We start from the raw sequence: 25,125 nt of genomic DNA, 5'->3' as shown, positions 1-25,125 counted from the left end.
TTTTTCTGCATCTATTAAGGTGATTATGTGAGCTTTTTTCCCCCTTTATTCCATTGGCATGGTATATTACATTGATTGATTTTCAGATGTTAAACCAACCTTGCATTCCTGGAATAAATCCCACCTTGTCGTGGTGTATAATCCTTTTTTATATGTTGCTGGATTCGGTTTGCTAGCATATTGTATAGATTTTCACATCTGTATTCATAAAAGACATTAGTCTCTAGTTTTCTTTTTATGTCTTTGTCTAGTTTTAGTATTTAGGTAATATTGGCTCCATTGAATTCAAGTTGGGAAGCATTCCCTCCTCCTGTTCTATTTTTTGGCAAAGTTTTCAAAGGATTGGTATTAATACTTCTTTAAACATTTGGTAGAATTCACCAGTGAAGCCATCTGGTCCTGGGTTTTTCTTTGTGGGAATTTTTTAAAATACTAATTCAATTTGTTTCCTTATTATAGGTATCTATACAATTTTACTACTTTCTCTCTTTCAGTAGTAAATATTTATTCCTTCATTCAAGAAGTTGTTATTGTTGATTCTATCTAGACCTTGTTCTTGGCACAGAGATTACAGCAGTGAATAAAACAAAAGCTCTGACCATCTTGAAGCTTAGCATTCTCATATTTTTTCTCTTCTCTTACTCTCTTGCTCTCCCTCTCCCCCCTCCCTCTAAATATATATGTATATAGACACAATGTATATATATATATATATTATATATGTATATATGTGTGTTGTTGTTTGTTTATATTTAATACCGTTCTATTCCTTATAAAAATATTACTACATGACATGGGTGGAGAAAAGAGGTCCTTGAGTTTGCAATATATATTGCTGTAGCTTATATAAATTCTTAGATATTCTTGAAGAAAGTGGTGTGCATGGGAAATGGATATAGTCATGTGCTATATAATGATGTTTTGGTCAACAGTGGACTGCGCAAACAACACTGGTCTCATAGGATTATGATGGAGCTGAAAAACTCCTGTCACCTAGTGACATAGCCATTGTGACATCATAGTGCAAGGCATTACTCACATGTTTGTGGTGATGCTGGTGTAAACAAACCTACTGCGCTGCCAGTCATATAAAAGTATAGCATATACAATTATGTATAGTACATAATACTTGGTGAAAACTACTGTGTTACTGGTTTATACATTTTCTGTACTATTACCATAATTTTAAAGTGTACTCCTAGTTATTTTTTTAAAAACTGTGATACAGCCTCAGGCATGTCCTTCAAGAGGTATACCAGAAGAAGGCATTGTTATCTTAGGAGATGACAGCTCCATGCGTGTTACTGCCCCTGAAGACCTGCAACTGGGACAGGATGTGGAGGTGGAAGACCGTGATATTGATATTCTTGACCCTGTGTAGGCCTTTGTCATCATTGTCACTGTCTTCACATGGTGTTTTTTCTTATAAGGACACCAGTCATACTGGATTAGGGCCCACTCTAATGACCTCATCTTAACTTGACTACATCTATAAAGACTTTATTTCCAAATAAGGTCACATTCACATGTACCAGGGGGTAGGACTAGTAATATGTGTGTTTGTGTCTTCGTTTTTAGCAAAAAAGTGTATTAAAAAAAAGTTTCGTTTAAATAGGGAAAGACTTGTAGCATAAAGACACAAAGAAAAAACATTTTTTTTTTTTTTTTTTTTGAGACAGAGTCTCGCTCTGTCACCCAGGCTGGAGTGCAGTGGTTATGATCTCGGCTCACTGCAACCTCCGCCTCCCAGGTTCAAACGATTCTCCTGCTTCAGCCTCCTGAGTAGCTGGGACTATAGGCATGCGCCACCATGCCTGGCTAATTTTTGTATTTTTAGTATAGACACGGTTTCCATGTTGGCCAGGCTGGTCTCAAACTTCTGGCCTCAAGTGATCCACCCGCCTTGGCCTTCCAAAGTGCTGGGATTATAGGCATAAGCCACCGTGCCTGGCCCAAAGAAAAAATATTTGGAAACAGTGTACAATGTATCTTAAGCTAAGTGTTATTATAAAAGTTAAACAAAATTTATAAAGTTAAACAAAATTTAAGTTTATAAAGTCAAAAAGTTAAGTAAGCTAAGGTTAATTTATTATTGGAGAAAATTTTTTAAATAAATTTAGTATAGCCTAAGTATACAGTATATATAAAGTCTGCAGTAGTGTATGGTAATAATATGCAAGGCCTTTACATTTACTCACCACTCACTCGGTGACTCACCCAGGGCTACTTCCAGTCCTGCAGGCTCCTTTCATGGTAAGTGCCCTATGCAAGCATACCATTTTTTATCTTTTATACTGTATTTTTACTGTATCTTTTCTACATTTAGATACACAAGTAGTGTGTTAGTCCATTTTCACGCTGCTGATAAAGTCATACCTAAGACTGGGCAATTTAGAAAAGAAGGAGGTTTATTGGACTTACAGTTCCACATGGCTGGGGAGGCCTCACAATCATGGTGGAAGGCAAGGAGGAGCAAGTCACATCTTATGTGAATGGCAGCAGGCAAAGAGAGAGCTTATGCAGGGGAACTCCTCTTTTTAAAACCATCAGATCTTGTGAGACTTACTCACTATCATGAGAACAGCACGGGGAAGACCTGCCCGCATGATTCAGTTACCTCCCACCAGGTCCCTCCCACAACACGTGGGAATTCAAGATGAAATTTGGGTGGGGACACAGCCAAACCATATCATTCCACCCCTTGCCCCTCCCAGATCTCATGTCCTCACATTTCAAAACCTATCAGGCCTTTCTTTCCAACAGTCCCCTAAAGTCTTAACTCATTTCAACATTAACTCAAAAGTCCATAGTCCAAAGTCTCATCCGAGACAAGGCAAGTCCCTTCCACCCATGAGCCTGTAAAATCAAAAGCAAGTTAATTACTTCCTAGATATAATGCGGGTACAGTCATTGGGTAAATACAGCCATTCCAAATGGGAGAAATTGGCCAGAACAAAGGGGCTACAGGCCCCACACAAGTCCGAAATCCAGCGGGGCAGTCAAATCTTAAAGTTCCAAAATGATCTTCCTTGACTCCATGTCTTGCATCCAGGTCATGATGATGCAAGACATGGGTTCCCATGGTCTTGGGCAGCTCCATCCCTGTGGCTTTGCAGGGTATAGCCTCCCTCCCAGCTGCTTTGAGGGGCTAGCATTGAGTGTCTTTGGCTTTTCCACACACATGGTGCAAGCTGTCAGTGTATCTACCATTCTGGGATCTGGAGGACAGTGGCCCTCTTCTCACAGCTCCACTAGGCAGTGCCTCAGTAGGGACTCTGTGTGAGGGCTCCGACCCCACATTTCCCTTTCACACTGCCCTAGCAGAGATTCTCCATGAGGGCCTGACCCCTGCAGCCAACTTCTGCCTCAGCATCCAGGTGTTTTCATACATCCTCTGAAACCTAGGCAGAGGTTCCCAAACCCCAGTTCTTGACCTCTGTGCACTCACAGGCTCAACGCCACATGGAAGTTGCCAAGGCTTGGGGCGTGCACCCTCTGAAGCCACAGCCTGAGCTCTACAGTGGCCCCTTTCAGCCATGGCTGGAGTGGTTAAGGTACAGGGCACCAAGTCCCTAGGCTGCACACAGCAAGGGGACCCTGGGCCTGGCCCACGAAACTACTTTTTCCTCCTAGGGCTTCGGGCCTATGATGGGAGGGGCTGCCGTGAAGACCATTGACATGCCCTGGAGAAATATTTCCCATTGTCTTGGGGATTAACCTTCAGCTCCTCGTTACTTATGCAAGTTTCTGCAAATTTCTGCAACCAGCTTGAATTTCTCCTCAGAAAAATGGTATTTTCTTTTCTATCGCATTGACAGGCTGCAAATTTTCTGATTTTTTGTTTTATTTTTATTTTTATTTATTTATTTTTTTGGAGACGGGGTCTCACTCTGTCACCAATACTGGAGTACAGTGGCATGATCCCGGCTCACTGCAACCTCCACCTCCGAGGTTCAAGTGATTCTCCTGGCTCAGCCTCCTGAGTAGCTGGGACTACAGGTGTCTGCCACCACACCCAGCTAATTTTTGTATTTTTAGTAGAGACAGGGTTTCACCATGTTGGCCAGGCTGGTCTCAAACTCCTGACCTCAAGTGATCCACCCACCTCAGCCTCTCAAAGTGCTGGGATTACAGGCATGAGCCACTGCGCCAAACCAAATTTTCGGAACTTTTATGCTCTGCTTCCCTTATAAAACTGAATGCCTTTAGCAGCACCTAGGTCACCTCTTGAATGCTTTGCTGCTTAGAAAATTCTTCTGCCAGATACCCTAAGTCATCTCTCTCAAGTTCAAAGTTCCACAAATCTCTAGGGCAGGGCCAAATTGCTGCCAGTCTGTTTGCTAAAACATAACAAGAGTCACCTTTGCTCCAGTTCACAACAAGTTCCTTATCTCCCTCTGAGACCACCTCAGCCTGGACCTTATTTTTCATATCACTATTAGCACTTTTGTCAAAGCCATTCACCAAGTCTCTAGGAAGTTGCAAACTTTTTCACATTTCCCTGTTTTCTTCTGAGCCCTCCACACTGTTCCAACCTCTGCCTGCTACCTAGTTCCAAAGTTGCTTCCACATTTTCGGGTATCTTTTCAGCAACACCCCACTCTACTGGTACCAATTTACTGTATTAGTCCATTTTCACACTGCTGATAAAGACATACACAAGACCAGGCAATTTACAAAAGAAAGAGATTTATTGGACTTAAGAGTTCCACATGGCTGGGGAGGCCTCATAATCATGGCAGAGAGCAAGGAGGAGCAAGTCACATTGTATGTGGATGGCAGCAGGCAAAGAGAGAGAACGTGGCAGAGAGCAAGGAGGAGCAAGTCACATCGTATGTGGATGGCAGCAGGCAAAGAGAGAGAACATGTGCCGGGGAACTCCTCTTTTTAAAACCCTCAGATCTCATGAGACTTATTCTCTGTCACGAGAACAGTATGGGAAAGACCTGTGCTGACTCAGTTACCTCCCACTGGGTCCCTCCCACAACATGTGGGAATTCAAGATGAGATTTGGGTGGGGACACAGCCAAACCATATCAAGTAGTTAGCATTGTGTTACAGTTGCCCACAGTATTCAGTACAGTACCATGTTGTACAGGTTTGTAGCCTATAAGCAGTAGGCTATACCATATAGCCTAGGTGTGTAGTAGGCTGTACCATCTAGGTTCGTGTAAGTACACTCTATGATTTTTGTGTAATGATGAGATTGCCTAACTCTCTCAGAACTTATCCCTATCATAAGCAACACTTACTATTACAATCCCAGATTATATTGGTGCTTACCGTTGACATGCTGCCAGGACATGATTTTAACAAAACAAACCACCACCCCTATTCATTGTCATCCTCAGCACCATCCAGTGCCTTCTACTCTATATGAACATCAGTAGGAGAATGTATGAGTTTCCTAGGACTGCTGTAAAAACGTACCACAAATGGGTGGCTTAAAACAACACAAATATATTCTCTCACAGTTATGGAGGCTAGGAGTCTGAAATCAAGGTGTCAGCAGGGCTGTGTTCCCTCTGAGACAGTGGGTAGATTCCTTTCTTGCCTTTGTCTGGCATCTGGTAGTGGCCATCAATGCTTGGTATTCCTTAGTCTGCACCTGTGTCACTCCAGACTCTGCCTCCAATGTCATGTAGTGTTTTCCCTCTCTGTCCTGTCTTTACATGGTGTTTTTTCTTCTTATAAGGACATCAGCCATATTGGATTAGGGCCCGTCCTAATGACCTCATCTTAACTATTAAATCTACAAAGACTTCCAACAGATCACATTCATCGGTACCAGGGGTTAGCACTTCAACATACCTTTTTGGGGGATATAATTCAACCCATAACAGAGCCTTATAACTCTGAGATCTTGAGTAGAGACCTCATTTTAATAACAGGACTAATTTGTAATAGCCTTTATAGAAGTTTCATGTATATTTTTCTGTCTTTAAAAAATAATGTGTTCTCTCTGTTGTACAATAAGCCCTGAAGGTATATTCAGACACACGTGTGTTTTATCTTTTTCTAATCATAAATGCTGGAAACTAAGCACAGATGAATGGTTCTCTAACTAGGGCTTATAAAAGATGTTGAAAAATAGTATCTCTCAAATCACAATGTATATGCCCACCAAAATAAAAGAGAATCACATAAGAGTTTGGGAATTAGTGTTCAGAACAGAAGTTGACTGCTCGTATACACTGTTCCCCTTACCACAATCACAGTAATCTTTTACGTAGACCAGTTTAAGCAATGTCAGAATCCATCTCTATAGTAAAATAAATAGCATGGCTTTTGAAATTGTATTCATGTGTTGGAAAGTGTTATATGCATGACAAGTGCTATATATAATACAATGTAACTTTGGAATAAAAAGAACAGAATAGTATCTTCTGAGCCCCTGTCTAATGGTTGCATTGATAGTTTCAATTCTGTTTGTAATAACGCTCCCAAGTATTTTCTTTATCCACAATGCTATCATCTCTACTCTGTCACAATCCAAGTATATTCGAGTGTCTGTCATCCCTCAATATTCTGGTGTGGTGAATATAGCACTCTAAAGGGTAGGACTGGAGAATCTGGTTTCCTTTTTGAAAACAAAACTCATCACCCAAACCAGTGCCCTGTTCCTAGACAGGGCCAAGACATTATGCATATTTGTTGTTCCCACTAAGGCTTGGATACTTCAACGTTTAGGTATTTGTTCTTTGGTTGTTCTCTTTTCCCATTTTGAACTAAAGAGTTGACTTATTCTTACATTCTCATGGCTACCTCACTCATTTCTGCTCAAGTTTCAGTTATAAAATTAGATTGAAAACTTTACTTACTCTTTTCTTTTTATTGCTTTAAAAACAATACAGGGCAATCTAGAGCAGCCATGATACCTCCCAAGCAGCCACGACAGCCCAAGGGAGCTGTGGACGATGCCATCGCCTTTGGAGGGAAAACAGACCAAGAAGCACCCAATGCTTCCCAGCCTACACCACCCCCACTGCCAAAGAAGATGATCATAAGAGCCAATACAGAGCCAATCTCCAAGGACCTCCAAAAATCCATGGAAAGTAGTCTCTGTGTCATGGCTAATCCCACCTATGATATCGACCCCAACTGGGATGCCAGCAGTGCTGGTTCTTCCATCAGCTATGAACTCAAAGGACTGGACATTGAGTCTTACGACTCCTTGGAAAGGCCTTTGCGCAAGGAGAGACCTGTCCCCTCAGCAGCAAACAGCATTTCCAGCTTAACCACTCTCAGTATTAAGGATAGATTTTCCAACAGCATGGAATCCCTCTCCAGCCGGCGTGGGCCCTCTTGCAGACAGGGCCGAGGCATCCAGAAGCCGCAGAGACAGGCACTTTATCGAGGACTTGAGAATCGGGAGGAAGTAGTGGGTAAAATCCGAAGCCTTCATACAGATGCCTTGAAGAAACTGGCTGTTAAATGCGAAGACCTTTTCATGGCTGGGCAGAAGGACCAGCTCCGTTTTGGAGTGGACAGCTGGTCAGACTTCAGGCTAACCAGTGACAAACCATGTTGTGAGGCAGGTGATGCTGTTTACTATACTGCTTCATATGCAAAAGATCCACTTAATAACTATGCAGTCAAGGTAAGAAAATATTATAAATCTCATGTTAAGTCTTAACCAGTACATTGTTACTGGGATGGATTCATTCTGCTTTTCTCCTTTCTTTCCTTCATTCCTCCATTCAGCAAATTATTGAGCATCTACCTCTTACCAGATACTAGATTAAGCAGGGGGCTTATTCATTATTTAGAGAAAACAGATATGTAACTTAACAGAATTACAGCAGTATACTGCATGCAAAGATAGAGGTAAACAAGAGTTCTATGGGATCTTGGAGGTACCTTAACCCAAACTCTAGAAGTCAAAGAAGTCTTTTTTTTTGAGATGGAGTTTCGCTCTTGTTGCCCATTGTGGAATGCAATGGTGCAATCTCGGCTCACTGCAACCTCCGCCTCCCAGTTTCAAGCAATTATTGTGCCTCAGCCTCCTGAGTAGCTGGGATTACAGGTACCTGCCACCACGCCCAGCTAATTTTTGTATTTTTAGTGGAGATGGGGTTTCACCATGTTGACCAGGCTGGTCTCGAACTCCTGATCTCAGGTGATCCTCCCACCTTGGCCTCCCAAAGTGCTGGAATTACAGGCGTGAGCCACCGTGCCCAGCCAAAGAAGTCCTTTTAAAGTAGGTAATCTGGCCAGGCGTGGTGGTTCATGGCTATAATCCCAGCACTTTGGGAGCCCGAAGCAGGTGGATAGCTTGAGCCCAGGAGTTCGAGACCAGCCTAGGTAATGTGGTGAAACCCTGTCTCTACAAAAAAAATAGAAAAAATTAGCCAAATATGGTGGCTCATGCCTGTAGTCCCAGCCACCCAGGAGGCTGAGGTGGGAGGATCACCTGAGCCCAGGAGGTCAGGGCTGAAGTGAGCCATGATCGGGTCACTGCACTCCAGCCTGGGCAACAAAGTGAGACCCTGTCTCAAAAAAAAAGTAGGTAGCCCTTGAGCTTTGCTTTTTGCAAGGGCTACCTATAAATATGGGGTCTGTTATGTACCTTTCACTGCATGTTTCTGTCTTTTTTTTAGGCTGGAGTGCAGTGGCATGATCATAGCTCACTGCAGCCTCAGGTGTGTGCCACCACATGACTGATATTTTTGGTTTTGGTAGAGATGGTGGTCTCACTATGTTGCCCAGGCTGGTCTCAAACTCCTGGCTTCCAGTGATCCTCCCACCTTGGCCTCCCAAAGTGCTGGGATTACAGGCATGAGCCACCATACCTGGTTTATGTTTCTGACTTTACCCTTTACCAGCTAAGAAATGCTTGTCTACCTCTGCTCTGTAACTCCTTTGCTCCCTAGAGAAACATTTTTATAGAGGAGGATAACTAATGTTTATTGATGTTCCTGGAACTTTATTTTTGTTACATAATTTAATCTTCACATCAACTTTATGAGATTAAGATCTTTTTCTCCATTTGACATATGAGGAAAATGAAGCTCCAAGAAGTAAGCTGACTTGGTTAGGATCACACAGCTAGCAAGTGGTAGAACTAAGTTTTTTGTTGTTGTTTTTGTTTTGTTTTGTTTTGTTTTGAGACGGAGTCTCGCTCTGTTGCCAGGCTGGAGTGCAGTGGCGCGATCTTGGCTCACTGCAACCTCTGCCTCCAGGGTTCAAGCGATTCTCCTGCCTCAGCCTCCCGAGTAGCTGGGACTATAGGTGTACACCAACATGCCCAGCTAATTTTTGTATTTTTAGTAGAGACGGGGTTTCATCATGTTGGCCAGATGGTCTCAATCTCTTGACCTCGTGATCCGCCCACCTCGGCCTCCCAAAGTGCTGGGATTACAGGCATGAGCCACCATGCCTGGCCAGAGCTGAGTTGTAATCACAAATATTTCTGACTCCATAGCTGCATTTTGTCCATTGTGCCACTTATCAATTTCTTACATGTAGATTGCTTATTTCAGATAACCCACTTCTTCAAGGCAGCTAAACTCTTGACATCAAGAATTCTTGCCCAGTTACATTCACTGTAACAGAAAGCCATAGGTTTCATCAATATAATAAAGTGTGGACTTTGAAGTCCAAAAGATTTGGGTTCAGATCCTGGTTCTGCCTCTTAGTAGCTTTGTCAATAATGGCACCCATCTTATGGAGCTGTTGTTTGGTTAAAAGAAAACAAAATGTAGCTAATAAGTGTTCATTTCATTCACTACCCACTAGCTTCTTCCCTAGGTTACTTTAAGAGAGGAACAATCTTTGAGCCTCAATTTCCTCCTCTTTCAGATGTTTACAGTGAATGTAGGATCAAGTGAGATAATGCATGTGAAAGGTTTTTGAAAAACACAAAGCCCTATATGTAAACTTAAGGTAGTGTTCTCCATTCCTGTAGTCCCTTTTTACTGATTCTATTCACTGGTTCAAAACCAATTAACATATCTAAATGACTTTTACATGTTAATTTGGCTTAGAAAGACCAGATGGTATCTTAGCAAATTAATGGGTAAAGTAAACGATTGGCCTTACCTATCAAGACGGAATGTATGTTTGAAACAGACCTTCAGCTAGCTACCCTCTGCAGTTAACAGTATCTACACCAGTTGACTGTCTGATGTCACTGGAAGAATAACCCTGTGCTCCAGCCCACACTTTTTAAATTAAACTGAGGGATAAACTGTAAGGAAGGGGATCTGGATTCAAGTTAATACATTACTATTGAGTTTAAAAAGGCATTTTGAGATTCTATATAGCACTTAAGAGCTGTTATATAAATTGAGGTTATGGTGCCTTATCTATCTTGGGCCCTTATTGCTGCAAAATCACCAATGCAGGATGAGTACCTATTTCAGAAAGGGACATTGAACTATCTGTTCTTTCAAAACAATTGAGAAGTAGGGCTTGACTAACTTTATGTATTATTGCCATGGAATCTTGTCTCTTTCCCAAATCAGTGGTCTGGTATTGAGTTCTTTGCTTATAATGATGTAAAACCAATCTCCAAAGAACAGGTGGCAAGTGGTTATATACTAGGAGTTGTTGGCAGGTTTGGAAAAGGATATTTTTACACTAAATGCTAAATATAAATGTCTCTTTTAAGACCCTCTGGTATTTCCAGAAGTGCCCAATTGATTGTACTATTAGGGCTCTGTGAACCCTGCCTTTGCAAAAGACACTAACAGTTGGCCCACACAAACAACTTTTTCTGTTTATCTTCTTAAATTCCATTCCCATACTAAGGGAATTTAGAATAGTCTAAGGGGTGTAACTGTCTCTTGAAGATACTAAAAGTTCTTTAAAATGTTGCAAACAAAAAGTCAATGGTAGACTGGGCATGGTGGCTCACGCCTGTAATCTCAACAGTTTGGGAGGCTGAGGCAGGCGGATCACCCGAGATCAGGAGATGGAGACCAGCCTGGCCAACATGGCAAAACCCCGTCTCTACTAAAAATACAAAAAAAAAAAATAGCCAGTCATTGTGGCGGGCACCTGTAATCCCAGTTACTCGGGAGGCTGAGGCATGAGAATTGCTTGAACCCAGGAGGCGGAAGTTGCAGTAAGCTGAGGCACTGCACTCCAGCCTGGGCAACAGAGTGAGACAACATCTCAAAAAAAAAAAAAAAAATCAATGGTAGAATTTAGCAATTTGAAAGCCAAAGGATACCATCCCTCCTCCTTAAATACCAAATCCACTGCAGTCATAGAGTACTAATTGTATGTTATTTTAGTTTGCTCAAGTTGCATAACAACACACCATATTCTATATGACTTAAACAACAGAAATTTATTTTCCCTATTTCTGGAGGCTAAAAAATTCAAGATCATGGTTCCAGCTTATTTGCTTTCTGGGGAGGGCTTTCTTCCTGGCTTACAGACAGCCACCTTCTCTTTGTGTCCTCACATGGCAAGGAGTGAGGGAGAGAGGAAGGAAGAGAGTGCAAGGCAAAGGCTATGCACTGGTATCTCTTATAAGGACACCAGTTCTATTGTATCAGGGCCCTATGCTTATGACCTCATTTAACCTTAATTACCTCTTTGTAGGTACTGTCTCACATTGAGGGTTAAGGATTCAACATACGAATTGGTGGTGGGGAACACATAATTTAGCCCATGGCACTCTACCTCTAACCCATCCTGCCTCAGAATATCTGTCCTTATAGCATGCAAAACACATTCTAACAGCTCCAAAAGTCTTATTTATGACAGCATCAACTCTAAAGTCCAAAGTCTCATCTAAATATCATCTAAATCAGATATCGGTGAGATTCAAGGTATGATTTGTCCTGAGGCTCTCCAGTTGTGAAACTGTGAAACCACAAGTTACATGCTTACAAAATACAATTGTGTATAGCCATAGGATAGATGTTCCCATTCCAAGAGAAAGAAATCAGAAGGAAGGAAGGAGTGATAAATCCCGAGCAATTTCAAAACCTGGCAAGTCAAGTTCTATTAAATCTTCAGCCCAAGAATAATCCTCTTTGGTTTGATACTCTCCCCTGCCAGCACACTGGGGTGGCACCATCACCACCATGGCTCTGCATAGTGGCCCAATACTGAGGCACTGGTCATGGTTATCCTAGCCTGCCAGATCTCAAGAGGCAGCTTCACCCTTTGAAACTGAGGATGAAACAGCCTTGCCTACTGGTCCTTTGGTGGGAAAAGCAGCCCTGATGTTTCTGTATCACTTTCAGGATCATTCTTCCCTTTCCTTGAAGAACAGTACGTGTTTGCAGCCAAATAGCTCTCTAGGCTAGTCCTGTAGAATCCAAGTTCAGTAGCCTTCCTTTATTTTGTCCCACTTTGTCCCTTTTAATTCAAACTGACAATGTCTTTGCTGGTATAATCCCATTATTATCCCTGACTTGTGCTGAGATGGCTGGTTAAGTCCATAAGTCATATCCATCTTCTCTTTATCAAATAGTTGTTTAGCCACACCCTTGGTATTCTCTTAGAACAAGCTTTCACTTTTTTTTTTGTTTGTTTTTTGAGATGGAGTCTCACTCTGTCACCCAGGCTGGAGTGCAGTGACACGATCTTGGTTCACTGCAGCCTCCATCTCCTGGGTTCAAGTGATTCTCCTGCCTTAGCCTCCCAAGTAGCTGGTATTACAGGCGTCCGTCACCATGCCAACTGATTTTTGTATTTTTAGTAGAGACAGGGTTTCACCATGTTGGCCAGGCTGGTCTCGATCTCCTGACCTCAGATGATCCACCCGCCTCAGCCTCCCAAAGTACTGGGATTACAGGCATGAGCCACCATGCCCAGCCTCACCATTTTCACAGTATGGATAGACTGCAAATTTTCCAAGTCTTCGCATTCTGGTTTCTTTTTGCTCAACAATTCCTTTTTCAATTCATCTCTCTCCTTTCACATTTTACTATAAGCAGTCAGGAGGAACCAAGCCACTCCTTCACTTTGCTTAGAAATCTCAATTTCATCTCTTGCAAGTTTTGTCTTCTACAAAACACAGTCCTGCTAAGTTCTTTGCCACTTTATGACAAGGATTCCCTTTCCTCCAGTTTCCAATAATGTTCCTTGTTTACTATCAGAAACCTCATCAGAATCGCCCCTAGCATCCATATTTCTAGCAACTGTCTGTTCATGGTTATCTGGGCTTTTTCTCACATGCATCTCAAAACTCTTCTAGCCTCTACCCAATTCCAAAGCTGCTTCTACCTTTTAAAGTATTTTTACAACAGCACCCCACTTCTCAGTATCAAAATCTCATTCTGCTCAGGCTGCCGTAACAAAATACCATAGACTGAAAAGGATAAATTTATTTTCTCACAGTTATGGAGGCTGGAAGACCCAAGATCAAGGTTCTAGCTGATTTGGCTTCTAGTGAGGGCTCTCTTCCTGGCTTACAGATAGCCTCCTTCTCACTGTGCCCTTACATGACAGGGAGAGAGAGAGGGAGAGAGAGAGAGAGAGCGCAAGAGAGAACACAAGAAGCATGTGCAAGCACGCCCCAGTGTCTGTTCTTAGAAGGACACTAATCCTGTCACATCATGGCCCCACTCTTATGATCTCTTTTAATTAATTACCTCCTTGTTAGCCCTGTCTCCAAAATACAGTAACATTGTAGGCTAGGGCTTCAATATATGAAGAGTTTGGGGAGAGAGACAATTCTGTCCATAGCAGATATCATGTTTGTCTTTGTTATAAAGTAAGTGGTTTTAACTCAGGACTTTTCCTGGATTTGAAGGTTTTCCTCTTTCATATTTATTCTAATCTTCATTCAACATGATTAGCTTTATTATTTGTATTGGTCTTAAATGAAAAGGCATCACAGCACTGAATAAAGAGCTTTGGAGTCAGCTGACCTGGGTCCAAGTTCTGAAGATATCACTGTGTATTTTTATGCAAGTCATGCGCCTCTCTTGGTTTTCACATCAGTATATATTAACTGCCCTATTTACCTCAGATGATTGTTATAGTACATGTGTTTATGTAGTGAAACAGTTTTATAAACTGTAAAGTACATATAAAATAATGCATTATTGTTATTAACAATAATGGAAAATTGATTGCTGCTCAACATTTTATAGATCACTCACTATTATTCTTTCTTAACATTAGGCTTTGGCTTGAGCATATTTAGATAGATTCTGCACTTAGGTATTCTTTCTCGTTACTTCAGAGATGTAAACATCTTTGTTTTTCCTTAAAATTATGAGAGAAATCTACAGACAGCTTCAAGAATTTAAATACTCCCAAAAATTGGAAACAAACTAGGTACCTTATATTAAGGAACCAATATAATAAATTATGGCACATAAGTCCAATGGAATGTTTGTAGCTGCTAAAAGCAGTAATTATGAAGACTATGTAAAATTATGAAAAACATTTTTTAAATGTCACATGAAAGTAGCAGAATACCAATAACATGATCATAACTTTAAGAAAATTGACCTACAAAATGGTAATACTCAAATAATTCCTATGTTAAGGTGGTAACAGTTATTTTGATTAGTTAAAAAATGATGTCCTAATGTCTTTTCAATTAAAAAAACAAGAATCAGAGATTCTGGATCATTAAACACTAAGCTTATTTAAAACAGGTATCCTTAGTTATTCATCTCTGTAGTCCCATCCTCTAGTACCAATTATAAACAGCACCTGTTTAATGCTACTCAGCTTTTGCACACTCTGGTTCCTCTCTCTGGACTGCTCTTCTCCTGGGAGGCAGTATAATACAATAAAGAACTTCTGCATTGTGATCTGCTGTGACCTATTTCAGAATCACCTGAGGGATCCTCATTAAAAATGTCATTTCCTACAGAATCAGAATGGCTGGCAGTAAGGCCTTGGAAACTGCATTTGTAGCAAGTACCCCAAGTGGTTCCTATGTACAAAATGTGAAGACTGTTAACAAAGTGGCTAAGAATTTAGGCTTTTAAGTCAGACAGACCTGAGTTTAAATCTGTGCTTTAGCTACATATTAGCTGTTACCTTGGCCATTACTTGCCTTTTCTGTAAAATGGAAAAAAATACTTCAGGTCTTTTAAAACCATTGTAAAAAATCACAGAAGTTAATATGTATATAGTGATATATATACATACACACACACACACACACACACACAGTGCTGAGAGCATCATTTGGCACAAAGTTAAGCATTTAGTAAAAGTTGGTTATTCCTTCCTTTTCACATACTTAGAAAGCTCCTATGTATTCTTAAATAATCCAGCTCTGAATTTTCTTCTTTAATTTTCTGAGCACATGTTGCATGCTATACCTAATGGATTTCTTAATCACTGCATTATCATGAGACAGTTGTATAATTAAACAAAAACATGCTTCCTCTCCCCTCTCCCTACTATTGTACCTGACCTTTTCCATGGCGGGGACCATGGCTTATTAATTCTTATATCCTTAGCATCTATTATAATATCATGTACATAGTTGGCATTCAGTAAATATTTCTTGACCCTTCAAAAAATGTTTACTGTATAAAACATTGTGATATTTGTTGTAGTTTACAGAAATACATATGAATGAAACAAAGGGCTTGCCCTCAGGAAGCTTATATTCCAGTAAGAAAGACAAAAGCATAAATAATAGCTCTTAAAACAGATTATAATGAAAGTTCAGAGTGGTACACAGAGATGTAAAGATAAATGAAGATTAATGAATGAAATAAGTTATTAACACTTATCTTGGGGCCAATAAGAAAGGGCCTTTTGTATCCACTTTGCTGTTCTTTGTGGTAAATGCAGTACATTGAGAGAATAGTGGAAAATTAGGCTACGGAGAGATTAGAGAACAAATTTAGAGATTTGAGTGATGAGCTTAAGAGGTTAGACTTTATTTTGTGTTTTGTGGGAAGCCACTAAGTATTTTTAAACAGAAATAACATAAGATTTTGGATGACAGCTGTGGTAAGAGAGGTCAGAAGGACTGGAAGCAAGGAAGCCAGTCATTATGCTATTGCAGTAGTCCAGGTAAAATGAGACCTGATGTAAGGCAAAGGAAAAGAAGGGGCAGATGGCTAAAGAGCTGAGGAAGGCAGTAGACCATGTCTGGTGAGTATGGGATTAGGGCAGTGATGCTAAAATTTCAAGGTAGAACAACCTCCAAGAGAATGGTGATGCCATTAGTTGAAATATGAATCAGAAAAGCCAGAAAGATGAGATCTCAATGGGATATGCCCATAGGTGAGCCAAGTTGAGAGAACCGCAGGATCCAGGTAAAAATATGGGTTTGGTACTCAGAAGAGAGCTCAAGCCTAGAAATGTGGTCATAGACTTGATTTAGTTGAAACTGTGGGACTACATGAGATTGTAATGGAAGAGTCTGCAAAGTGGGAAAAGGCCCACACATCTAAGTGACCCAAAGCAGGAGCAATTGGAAAATCTGTAGCAAAAGGCAGGGCCCTACAGGCCAGAGTCCAAGGTTGCAGAGGGCTTGTGCAGAATGAAGACTCAGAAGAAGGCAAGAATTTAATGTCTTGTAAGCCTCAAGAAAATGCAATGTTGGTAATAATTGGGGTGAATGCCAGACACAGTGAGTTAAAGAGCAAACAGGAAGAGGAAGCTGTGGAGGCAGTGAGCACAGCCTACTTTTTAAATAAATGTTTTGGTGAAAGAAGAGCCAAATTGATTTCCAAACAATATTTGATTTTCAACTCTGATTTTCCATCTTGTCCATATCTTCTTTTATCCTCTCTTCCCCATTTGGTGAGCCACCACCCAGCAGATTGCATTGTCTGTCTCTGTGGGCTATATGTTGGCTGGCCTCCAGCCGTTAACTTAAATATTCCTGCTCGCAAAATAAAACTTAACATAAACTTAAGCCTGAACTTAACTTCCCTGTTCTCTAATAAAAATCTACCTTGCTTTTTCCCTTTCAGAGAATCTGGGTAGGCACTGACCAAGAACATAATCCTCATATCCTCATAGTAGACTAAATCCTCATATCTAAATCCATAGTAGACTAATCCTTCATATCCTCATAGTAGACTAAAGCCAATTTTAGAAGGGCCTTCACCATTCTACACAGTGGGAAACTAAGGCCAGAGAGGAACAATCACTTCTGCATGGGGACACCAGCTTCATGGCAGGCTACCTCCTGACTCCTAGGTAGAACCTCTCCTATTATTTCATGCCTGAGGCAGTAAACTGACAGGATGGACAGTTGGCAAAATTATGGCTCAGTATCACTGAGATATTGTATTTTCATTGCACTTATGAGATCATTTTATAAAAAGTACTACCATGTGAGACCACAGAGGAAATTTGGATGCAGTTACTTTGAAGAGGATGCTAAAAATTTCACATAAGCAAAAAGTATAAATTTTTTAGTTATTTTCCAACAGTTCCAGAATTGAGATAGTAGGTATCTTTAAAGTAGTCCCAGTCTTTGTTCTCAAGGATAGAGCACACAAAACTCAGTAAAGATGTACACTTCCCTGTTACAAAAGAGGGGCTGCTTCCTTTCTTCCAGCTATGCCAGAATCTTGTTAAAAGCTTGTAATAATGTAGAGGTGAACTGTGGAGACCAGCATCTTTTACTGCATTTTTGACTCCAGAGTCTCCGTTTATCTCATTTGGGTGGATGCTGACAAAACAAGATACTAAATGAAAAAGCATTACAGGAACAACTATGATTGGTAGGAATTTACAACTAATTCAGACTATATATACAGGAAATTAATTACTGGCTTAGTGGTGAGGAAAAAACTAGAGGGGAAACCACTTCCACTTTCATAATTCAAAATAAATATTTTTAACAATGAAACTTTACAGAAAATGATTGATCAGCAGCCAACTACACATACTCATAGCCATCCTAGTTTGGTGTCCATTTTGTTTCAGGCTCAGTGCATACAGAAGCGCCTGAGTCTCAACTGGGAATTGATTTAGGAAGGAGAGGTTTTGGATGTTTGTGTAAACCTGGAATCAAAATTAGTTGTCTGGTGGGAAAAGGGAGCATGGCTTTAATTAATGAGGTGAGAGGATATAGTTGAGAATCACAAGTTGGAATTCAAGTTAATTGAATTCCTAATGTGGGCCCTGAGCTGGTTATTGGACTACTCTGTGCCTCAGTTTCTCTAGTATGAACATCCTGGGCATCATTCTGTCGGCCTAAATTACTGGCTCAGGAACACAAGTTATTTTCATTGGATACACATGCTGAGTGGGAGAGTGAAAAGCTTTGATGAGTACAAGTCACAAATAAAATGGTGAAATCTTACACAGTTGCCTTCTTGAATTTCTCTTCTAGGATCCAAAATCACTTTCTTGGGCATGTGAATATTTTTGCAGCAATTCAACCTGTAAATTACCTGGCCTACCCAACAGTTCTCATAGCAGATTCCTACAACATGGAGTCCTGAGTACTTTGGGCCCACACAGCATTTTATATATTAAACACTTAATCTATTTTGAACATAGTTGTAACAGCATTGAGTGTGTGTGTGGGTCTTAGCTCTGTAGCAGCAAGTATAGCAATACCCCTCCTAGGCAGATCAAGGAATTGAGGTCAATCACTGATCAGCCTATATTCTTAGAGTGGGGTTATACCAAATACTGGATATCAATTTAGAAGTTGCAGAGTTTCATTCTACGCTCACTCCCATTTGCAGTTGTACATTTGTGTGATGTGACAAAATGGCACAGATGGTGTAATGTGTGTGATCTTTAATGTTTCTCATTTTTTTCCCTCCGCAATCCGTTCCCTATAGCATCCATCTCACTTAAGGTTCACTGAGGCACTATAGAATGCATAGAGTGAGATGGAAATGAGATTCCCTGCTGATAAACTGGAAGTAGGCGGAAGGCATACTGGGCCCATAATGGAAAAATCAGAGCTAATGTAGAATATTTTTGAAGAGTCTTATATTTTGTAATTATTGCTTTCTTTGGGGCAAAGGAGAGAAAATTGAATCGAATGACAAAGAGCCATGTTGTTTTGTATAGTTTCGTGCAGTACAAAATCAGCAAGCTCCCAGGGCAGCCTGGACTCAACAGACAGCCCTCACTGATCAGATTTCACTCATTTGTGTAGTCAGGTCATTCATGAGTGTTTATTATTCAGATTTATCTGCCGTTGCCCCCAGCCCATCACCTTGCCAACTTTTATCTGTTTCATAAAAGCTGTTCATATATTCTACCTGTTCTGAGTAAATAAGTCCTATGGCAGCACTGGATCAGATGCTGCCTTTTCTCAGAATCTTTTACAGACATATGGAGCAAGTACTACGTGCCTTGCTCTGTGCTAGGCCCTAAAGATACAAGTATCTGCTTGTAAAATAGACAAAAAAATGTCGGAGGAGGGAGGAAAGGGGGCAAGGGTTGAAAAACTGTTGGGTACTGTGTTCAGTACCTGGGTGATGGGATCAGTTGTACCTCAAACCTCAGCATCATGAGATATACCCAGGTAACAAACCTGCACATGTACCCCCTGAATCTAAAATAAAATTGAAAAAAATTATAAAAAACAATTTTTTAAAGATAAAAAATGTGATAACTGCAATAATAGAGATATGTACAAGATATAGAAGTAACACAGAAAGGGGATTTAGGGTATTTAGCACTTCCTCTCTCTGATAAAAGTAATGCCTGAGAAGGGCTTTAAAAGAAGTAGGAATCCCTCAGGCAGATGAGGGGTGACAAGGAGCCCCAAACTGAGAGAACACCTGGAGGGTAGAGTGGGTGGCTGGCTGCAGATAGCTCAATATAGTAAGAGCAAATGGAACACAGGTGGGAAGTAGGACTGGAAAGGGAGGCAAGGCCAGGACTTTTTCCTATGAGGATAAAGCGGAGCCGCTAGGAAATTTAAATGAGGAAATACCAGCTGTTGTTTTTAATGGCTCTGTAGCCATGTGGAAGATGTATTTGAGGGGATCACATTAGAGGCAGGCAGACCTGTTGGAAAGCTTTTGTGTTTGTCCAGGCAAGTGATGAAGGTAGCAAAAGAGATGGAGAAAAGAGGATAATTTGAAAGTTATTTAGAAGAAAAATCAATAAGAGTTGGTAATTAGCCATAGGGAGTGAAGATGTAGGAGAAATCCAAAGTGAATTTGGTTTCTCATCCAGGTAACAAAGCCATTCATCAAGAGAGGGAGTACTGGGAAAGCAGTGAGTTTGGTGGGACGAAGAGTTCAGGTTTGGTTATGTTGAGTTTAAGTAATCTATGGGTTGGGACATATATGGGAAGAAATCAAGTAGGTCATTGTATAGATGAGCCTAAAGCCCAAAGATAAGTGTGCATTACAAATGTAGATATGGAAGTCAGTAGTGTATATGACATGGTTGAAGCCGTGAGCAAGCTTGCTGAAGAGAGTTTGTCAATGAAAAACTAGGATGGAGAGCAGGCACTCCAAACACCAGCACTTCAAGGAACCTTTGGGAAAAAGGGTCAATGAAGAAGAATGGGTAACACCATGCCATTCAACGACAGATTAATTCCATAGTCATGTCATCCAGTTTTGCACAGGTCCACCTTTCCCCCTATCCCTCTGACTTAGTTGCCTTAAACAGAATATCTGTTGTTGAGAGAGCATCAAGAGGTATGTCCTCTCACAGGTCCCAGGCTTTGTGATCATTCTGAAAGGTTCAGTAGTGTTAGACAGCACTATCTTCTCCCCAGCTATTTTTAATGGGACTTTACAGTCAAAGCCCCTGATGGTCTGCTTTTTAGAAGTTAGCTGTCTAGGTTGAAGTTATTACAAACATAAATGCTTTTTAATGACAAATTTGCCTCAAATGTATGCAGGGCAGTTGTCATGAGCAACATGGAAAATGAGCCCCTGAACCGAAATGTATGTTTGGAATTAAACTTTTCAGATTGTGGATGAGGAACCATTTTCAAGCTCTGTTTCCCTGCTAAGATTGTAAATGTTGGGTTCTTTGACCCGAGTCTGAGAAGGTCTCGGGAGAGGGTAATTTGGCTATGATTCTGGAACACAATATGTTGTTTCCCCTCTCCCCCAGTTTTCCGACAGATGATTTATCAGTGGTTAAAGGGTCCCCACCCCCTGTATTTAGGAATCTGGTCAGAATGCTTCAAGATGCTGTGTCTTACAGATGGGAAGTGCTCAGGAGCCATGAGATACTTGTTTGAATGATCAATTGATAATGAATTAATATTTTCCCTTCTCTGTCCTCACTTATCTTTATTAACCCAGACAAGCACCCAGTTTCCCTTCAAGCCTCTGTTTTTGCAACTGTAGGTTATTCATGTTGGTGCATATGTATATACCAGCTGGCTGGCTGTCCCTTTTGATGTTCCTCTGACTCCTCTGGAGAATAGCTCAAGCGGGCATTTCCTGTGAGCTGGCAAGTGGGCGAGGGTCACTGTGCCCAGGATGGGCTTCTCTTCCTGTCTGTGCTCTTCAACGAGGAGTTCCCTTGGCATGCATTTGGTATTGCCACCATCATAGAAGCAAAAACTTATCCAGAAAGAGGCCCTGTGGTGTATTTTACAAGAAGATTCAACCTTCAGCAGCCTGGTTTTGTTCTCCTGCTGCACAGTTTATAAGTAAATGACTCCTGGATGTTGATATTGCAGCTCCCTCTAGTGTCACTGTGGCTCAGGCTCTCATACCATTTTTTCTTGCCTTTCAGAAAATATAGACAGCACAGAATCTGCCAAATTCACAGCATTTTAAGTAGATTTTCCCAAACATAGCCAAGGCAAATACGAGGTTATTTTTCCCCTGTTAGAAAAGGGACTGTTTAATGAAGATGTGGGGCCATTCCAGTTCTAGTTTATTTTTATTCCTATTTTTAAATTTTGGAGGTCCTAGGAGGAGTCCTGAAGTAATCATTTATAGATTAAAGAGTAGCTGGCATGAACAAGTAGAATCTTTCTTGAGATTCCTCCTGCTACTCTTGAGATGCCAGCTACTCTTTATAAAGAAGGAATGTGAATTCTTTTCAAGAAAGATAATGAGAGCCAAGAAGAAGTTACTTTAATCCCTGGTAGAGAAAATACTGGGTAAGGGCAGAAGGAAAAAATTTGACAGGAAGAACCCTATCCATTTGTTCTGAAAAATTGGTTTGTTTTCTGAAATAACTTTTGAGCTAGAAATTTATTATCTGAAGTCAGGTCATTTTGAGGTTTTTTTTTTTTAACTAAAGGAGTTATTAATATTTGAAAAATGGCTACAATGTGGTACCTAGAATAATATAATACTCCTACCTAAATTAACATCATTGCAGGCTCCATAATAAAGATTTATGAGATACCCATCAAGCAAAATCCTATTATGGAAATCTCCATTGGTCTGTGTTTGGGTTGTAACTGTTTTCAGGGTTATGAACCAAGTAAAATCACTCTTTTTCCCTCCTCTTTTACACTCTAGTCTTCTCCCTTTTGCCTTTGCTCTTAAAGCTAGAGTGACTCATTATTCTTCAACCTGTCTACGTATTATAAAATGAAGAGATAAGGAAGTGCTGCCCACTCAGGTTGGCTATCTAGGGAGACCATTTTCCTTTAGAGCATCCAAAATCGTGGAACAATTTATCATTTCTTCTTCGTAAATCACTTTGATCCTTTATCTCAAGTAGATCTGTGGAGCTAAACATAAACTCTTATTGTAGTATCCACACTCTTGTCTACTCACAAAGCTCTGGAGGACCTTATAAAAATGTGTGTGTCTGTGTGAATGTCTAGATATAATTAGAATATCACAATTAAAATACGAGTCACAGTTAGAATACCTTCTCTGCTTCTAATGTTAAACTACAAGGTCACAATTTTTTTTTTCAGCCTGACTTGACATAGTTAAAACTAGACTTGGCCAAACAATTCTCTCTCATAGCTTTAGGTTGCCCTCTCTTGGATTCTAACATACGGCTGGTGTTAACTTTTTTGTCAGGGCTGACCCTGGCTTGGCGGTATTGAATGTTAGCAGTTCCTTTTTGCCTGTCCTCTATCAAACTTGTGGTCAGAGAGCCTCACTGCTGTGGCAGGTGGCTTTCGGGACTCAAAATAAAGATCTATTTTTCTGTTTTGTTCATTGTTTCAAAAAATTAGGATTCTCTAAGATTGCATTAGTTTGACATTTGCAAGTTGTTAACTGCTTTAGTCATTATCAGTGTTGCATTTGTACAACTTTGTAGTTTACAGATGTACTCTATATACTTGATCCCAATTAATCCTCACAACTGCCCTGTGAAGTAGATTTCAGTGTTCTTCATATTGTCTCCTTTAATAGGGAGACTGAGACCCAGAGAAATTAGTGAAATGCCCAAGGTTATACAGCTAGTAGCAAAGCTAAATCCCAGGCCTCCCAAGCCCTTGGGGAGTGTCCTTTTTTATAATGTAACAGCTAGAGTTTAACCATCCAATCTGATTCAGCCAAATTTAGTGGTATGAAGAGTTGAGACCCTTGAGCTTTCATTCCAGAAGACAATATAATATCAAGCAAATTTAACTGGCAATGGGGTTAATGGTGCCATGTGCTGGATCCAACTCCTATACAACTAAACAATGACTAGTATAGAATTTTTAAATACCTGGTAACACTTAAACGTGAAATATTGCCAACAGTGCAGTTATAAAAATAACAAATGTTATGATTGATGAGCATATAGGATCATATATTATACTGCATATACTAAGACTTCGAGAGCTTTCCAGAGATAATATTTTCTGAAAGATATGTGTTTGAACTTGAACTCAGGCTGGGGACGTCTGTTCAAGACCAGAAGTTTGCTTGAAAAAGAAATACTTAGTATATCCTCAAACTGAATTAGATAGGTAGTAGAAGACTTGAAGGAGCTTGTGCTCAGGTATAGATAGATAGATAGATAGATTGATAGATTGATAGATTGATTTCCTTGGCACTGGTCACTGATATCAAGCTTCTTTAACTAATAAATATGATAAACTAAAAAAAAAAAAGATAAGGTCCCCTCACCCCATCTCTTTAAGATTTTTATTCTTGTTTTTTTTTATTTTAATAATAACATATTTAGGTATGGCTTCTTATTTTTTCTTAGAGTTCAGTGGACTTTTAAACTCACATATTATCTTTCAAAAGTTCATTATCTCTTCTCTCTCTGGGATCCTGATTAAATATACTCCATCCTCTTACTCTTTCTTCTACGTTTTCTATCCTCTCCTGTATTTTCCATCTTTTTCTTTCCACGGTTTATTCTGAATAACTTCTGACTGATTAAGTCTCTTTCTGTACCTAGTGTGATATTAAACTGTTACATCGAGTTTTTAAATTACGGTACTTTTAGTTTTTAGAAGTTCTATTTGGTTCTCTATAAAATATTCTAGGTCACTATGTTTCCTGTTTCTAATACATTTCTAAACTTTAAAAATAAATTCTTTAATATAAAAAAAATAAATAAATAAATAAATAAATAAATATGATAAACTAGAGAATAAGAGAAAGAGAGAGAGAGATGCTTTTCTCCATTGAGACTCCCTTGCCTTTGATTTTTTTTTTTTTTTTAATCTATTTGAATGGAAATCAGAATGTGCTGCTTCTCAGAACTGGGTCCTATCTGAATCTTCCTAAGAATGTGTACATTTTTCTTTTTAAATAAAAATGACTAGAAATTGCTTTTTTAAGTTTTGCTTTTCTGTATTATTGTAATAAACACGCAGTGTAAACACTACAGAGAGTGCATGTTGCTGGGAGCCTTTGATATTTGTAACATGTGGCAGTGTGCCCCTGCTGAGGAGGGAGAGCAGAGAATGACTTTCAGTTAACAGGGTGTGGAGCAGATTCCAGACCAGACTATTATGATCCATGAACTAGTATTAGAGACTCAGTCTTCCACTGTCAGCCTCTCCATAGCATGAGGATAACCCATTTAGGGGTGGTTTTACTTACTTTTTGCTTTGATAACCCCTTAAGAGTAGAAATACAATCATCACAGTATGTAGAACTCTTGGCTAACTTTTTTTGATCAAAAAATTCTTCCTTGATCCATAACCACTTAGTAAAGTTCTTTATAAAAGGTCTTATTGCCTCAATGGTGGGTATTAAATGAGGCCTGTTAAGAGAAAGCATAAAACTCAGAAAACCACCATTGAAATGTTGGTTTTGTTCTGACTAGGTCAGACCAGTGACTCTCTCAACCCTGCCAGTGAACCATGAGTGCCAGTGTTGTGACCATCACAATGACATTCATTGAAAAGTTAGG

The 25,125-nt window shown here is 40.1% G+C and overlaps 1 protein-coding gene across 48 annotated transcripts in view; it reads left to right on the top strand.

The window, feature by feature from the left end:
• The window catches only part of PEAK1 (pseudopodium enriched atypical kinase 1), a 313,738-nt gene that overhangs the window by 280,893 nt on the left and 7,720 nt on the right, over positions 1 to 25,125 (top strand). For all 48 annotated transcript variants that reach the window (NM_001133744.2, XM_054531185.2, XM_054531202.2 and 45 more), the window contains 1 exon segment: positions 6,855 to 7,600. In NM_001133744.2, the coding sequence (NP_001127216.2) occupies positions 6,855 to 7,600 (746 nt within the window).

This window comes from Pongo abelii, chromosome 16 (genome assembly GCF_028885655.2).
Source record: "Pongo abelii isolate AG06213 chromosome 16, NHGRI_mPonAbe1-v2.0_pri, whole genome shotgun sequence".
Lineage (NCBI taxonomy): Eukaryota > Metazoa > Chordata > Mammalia > Primates > Hominidae > Pongo > Pongo abelii.
This window is presented reverse-complemented; position numbering and strand designations above follow the sequence as displayed.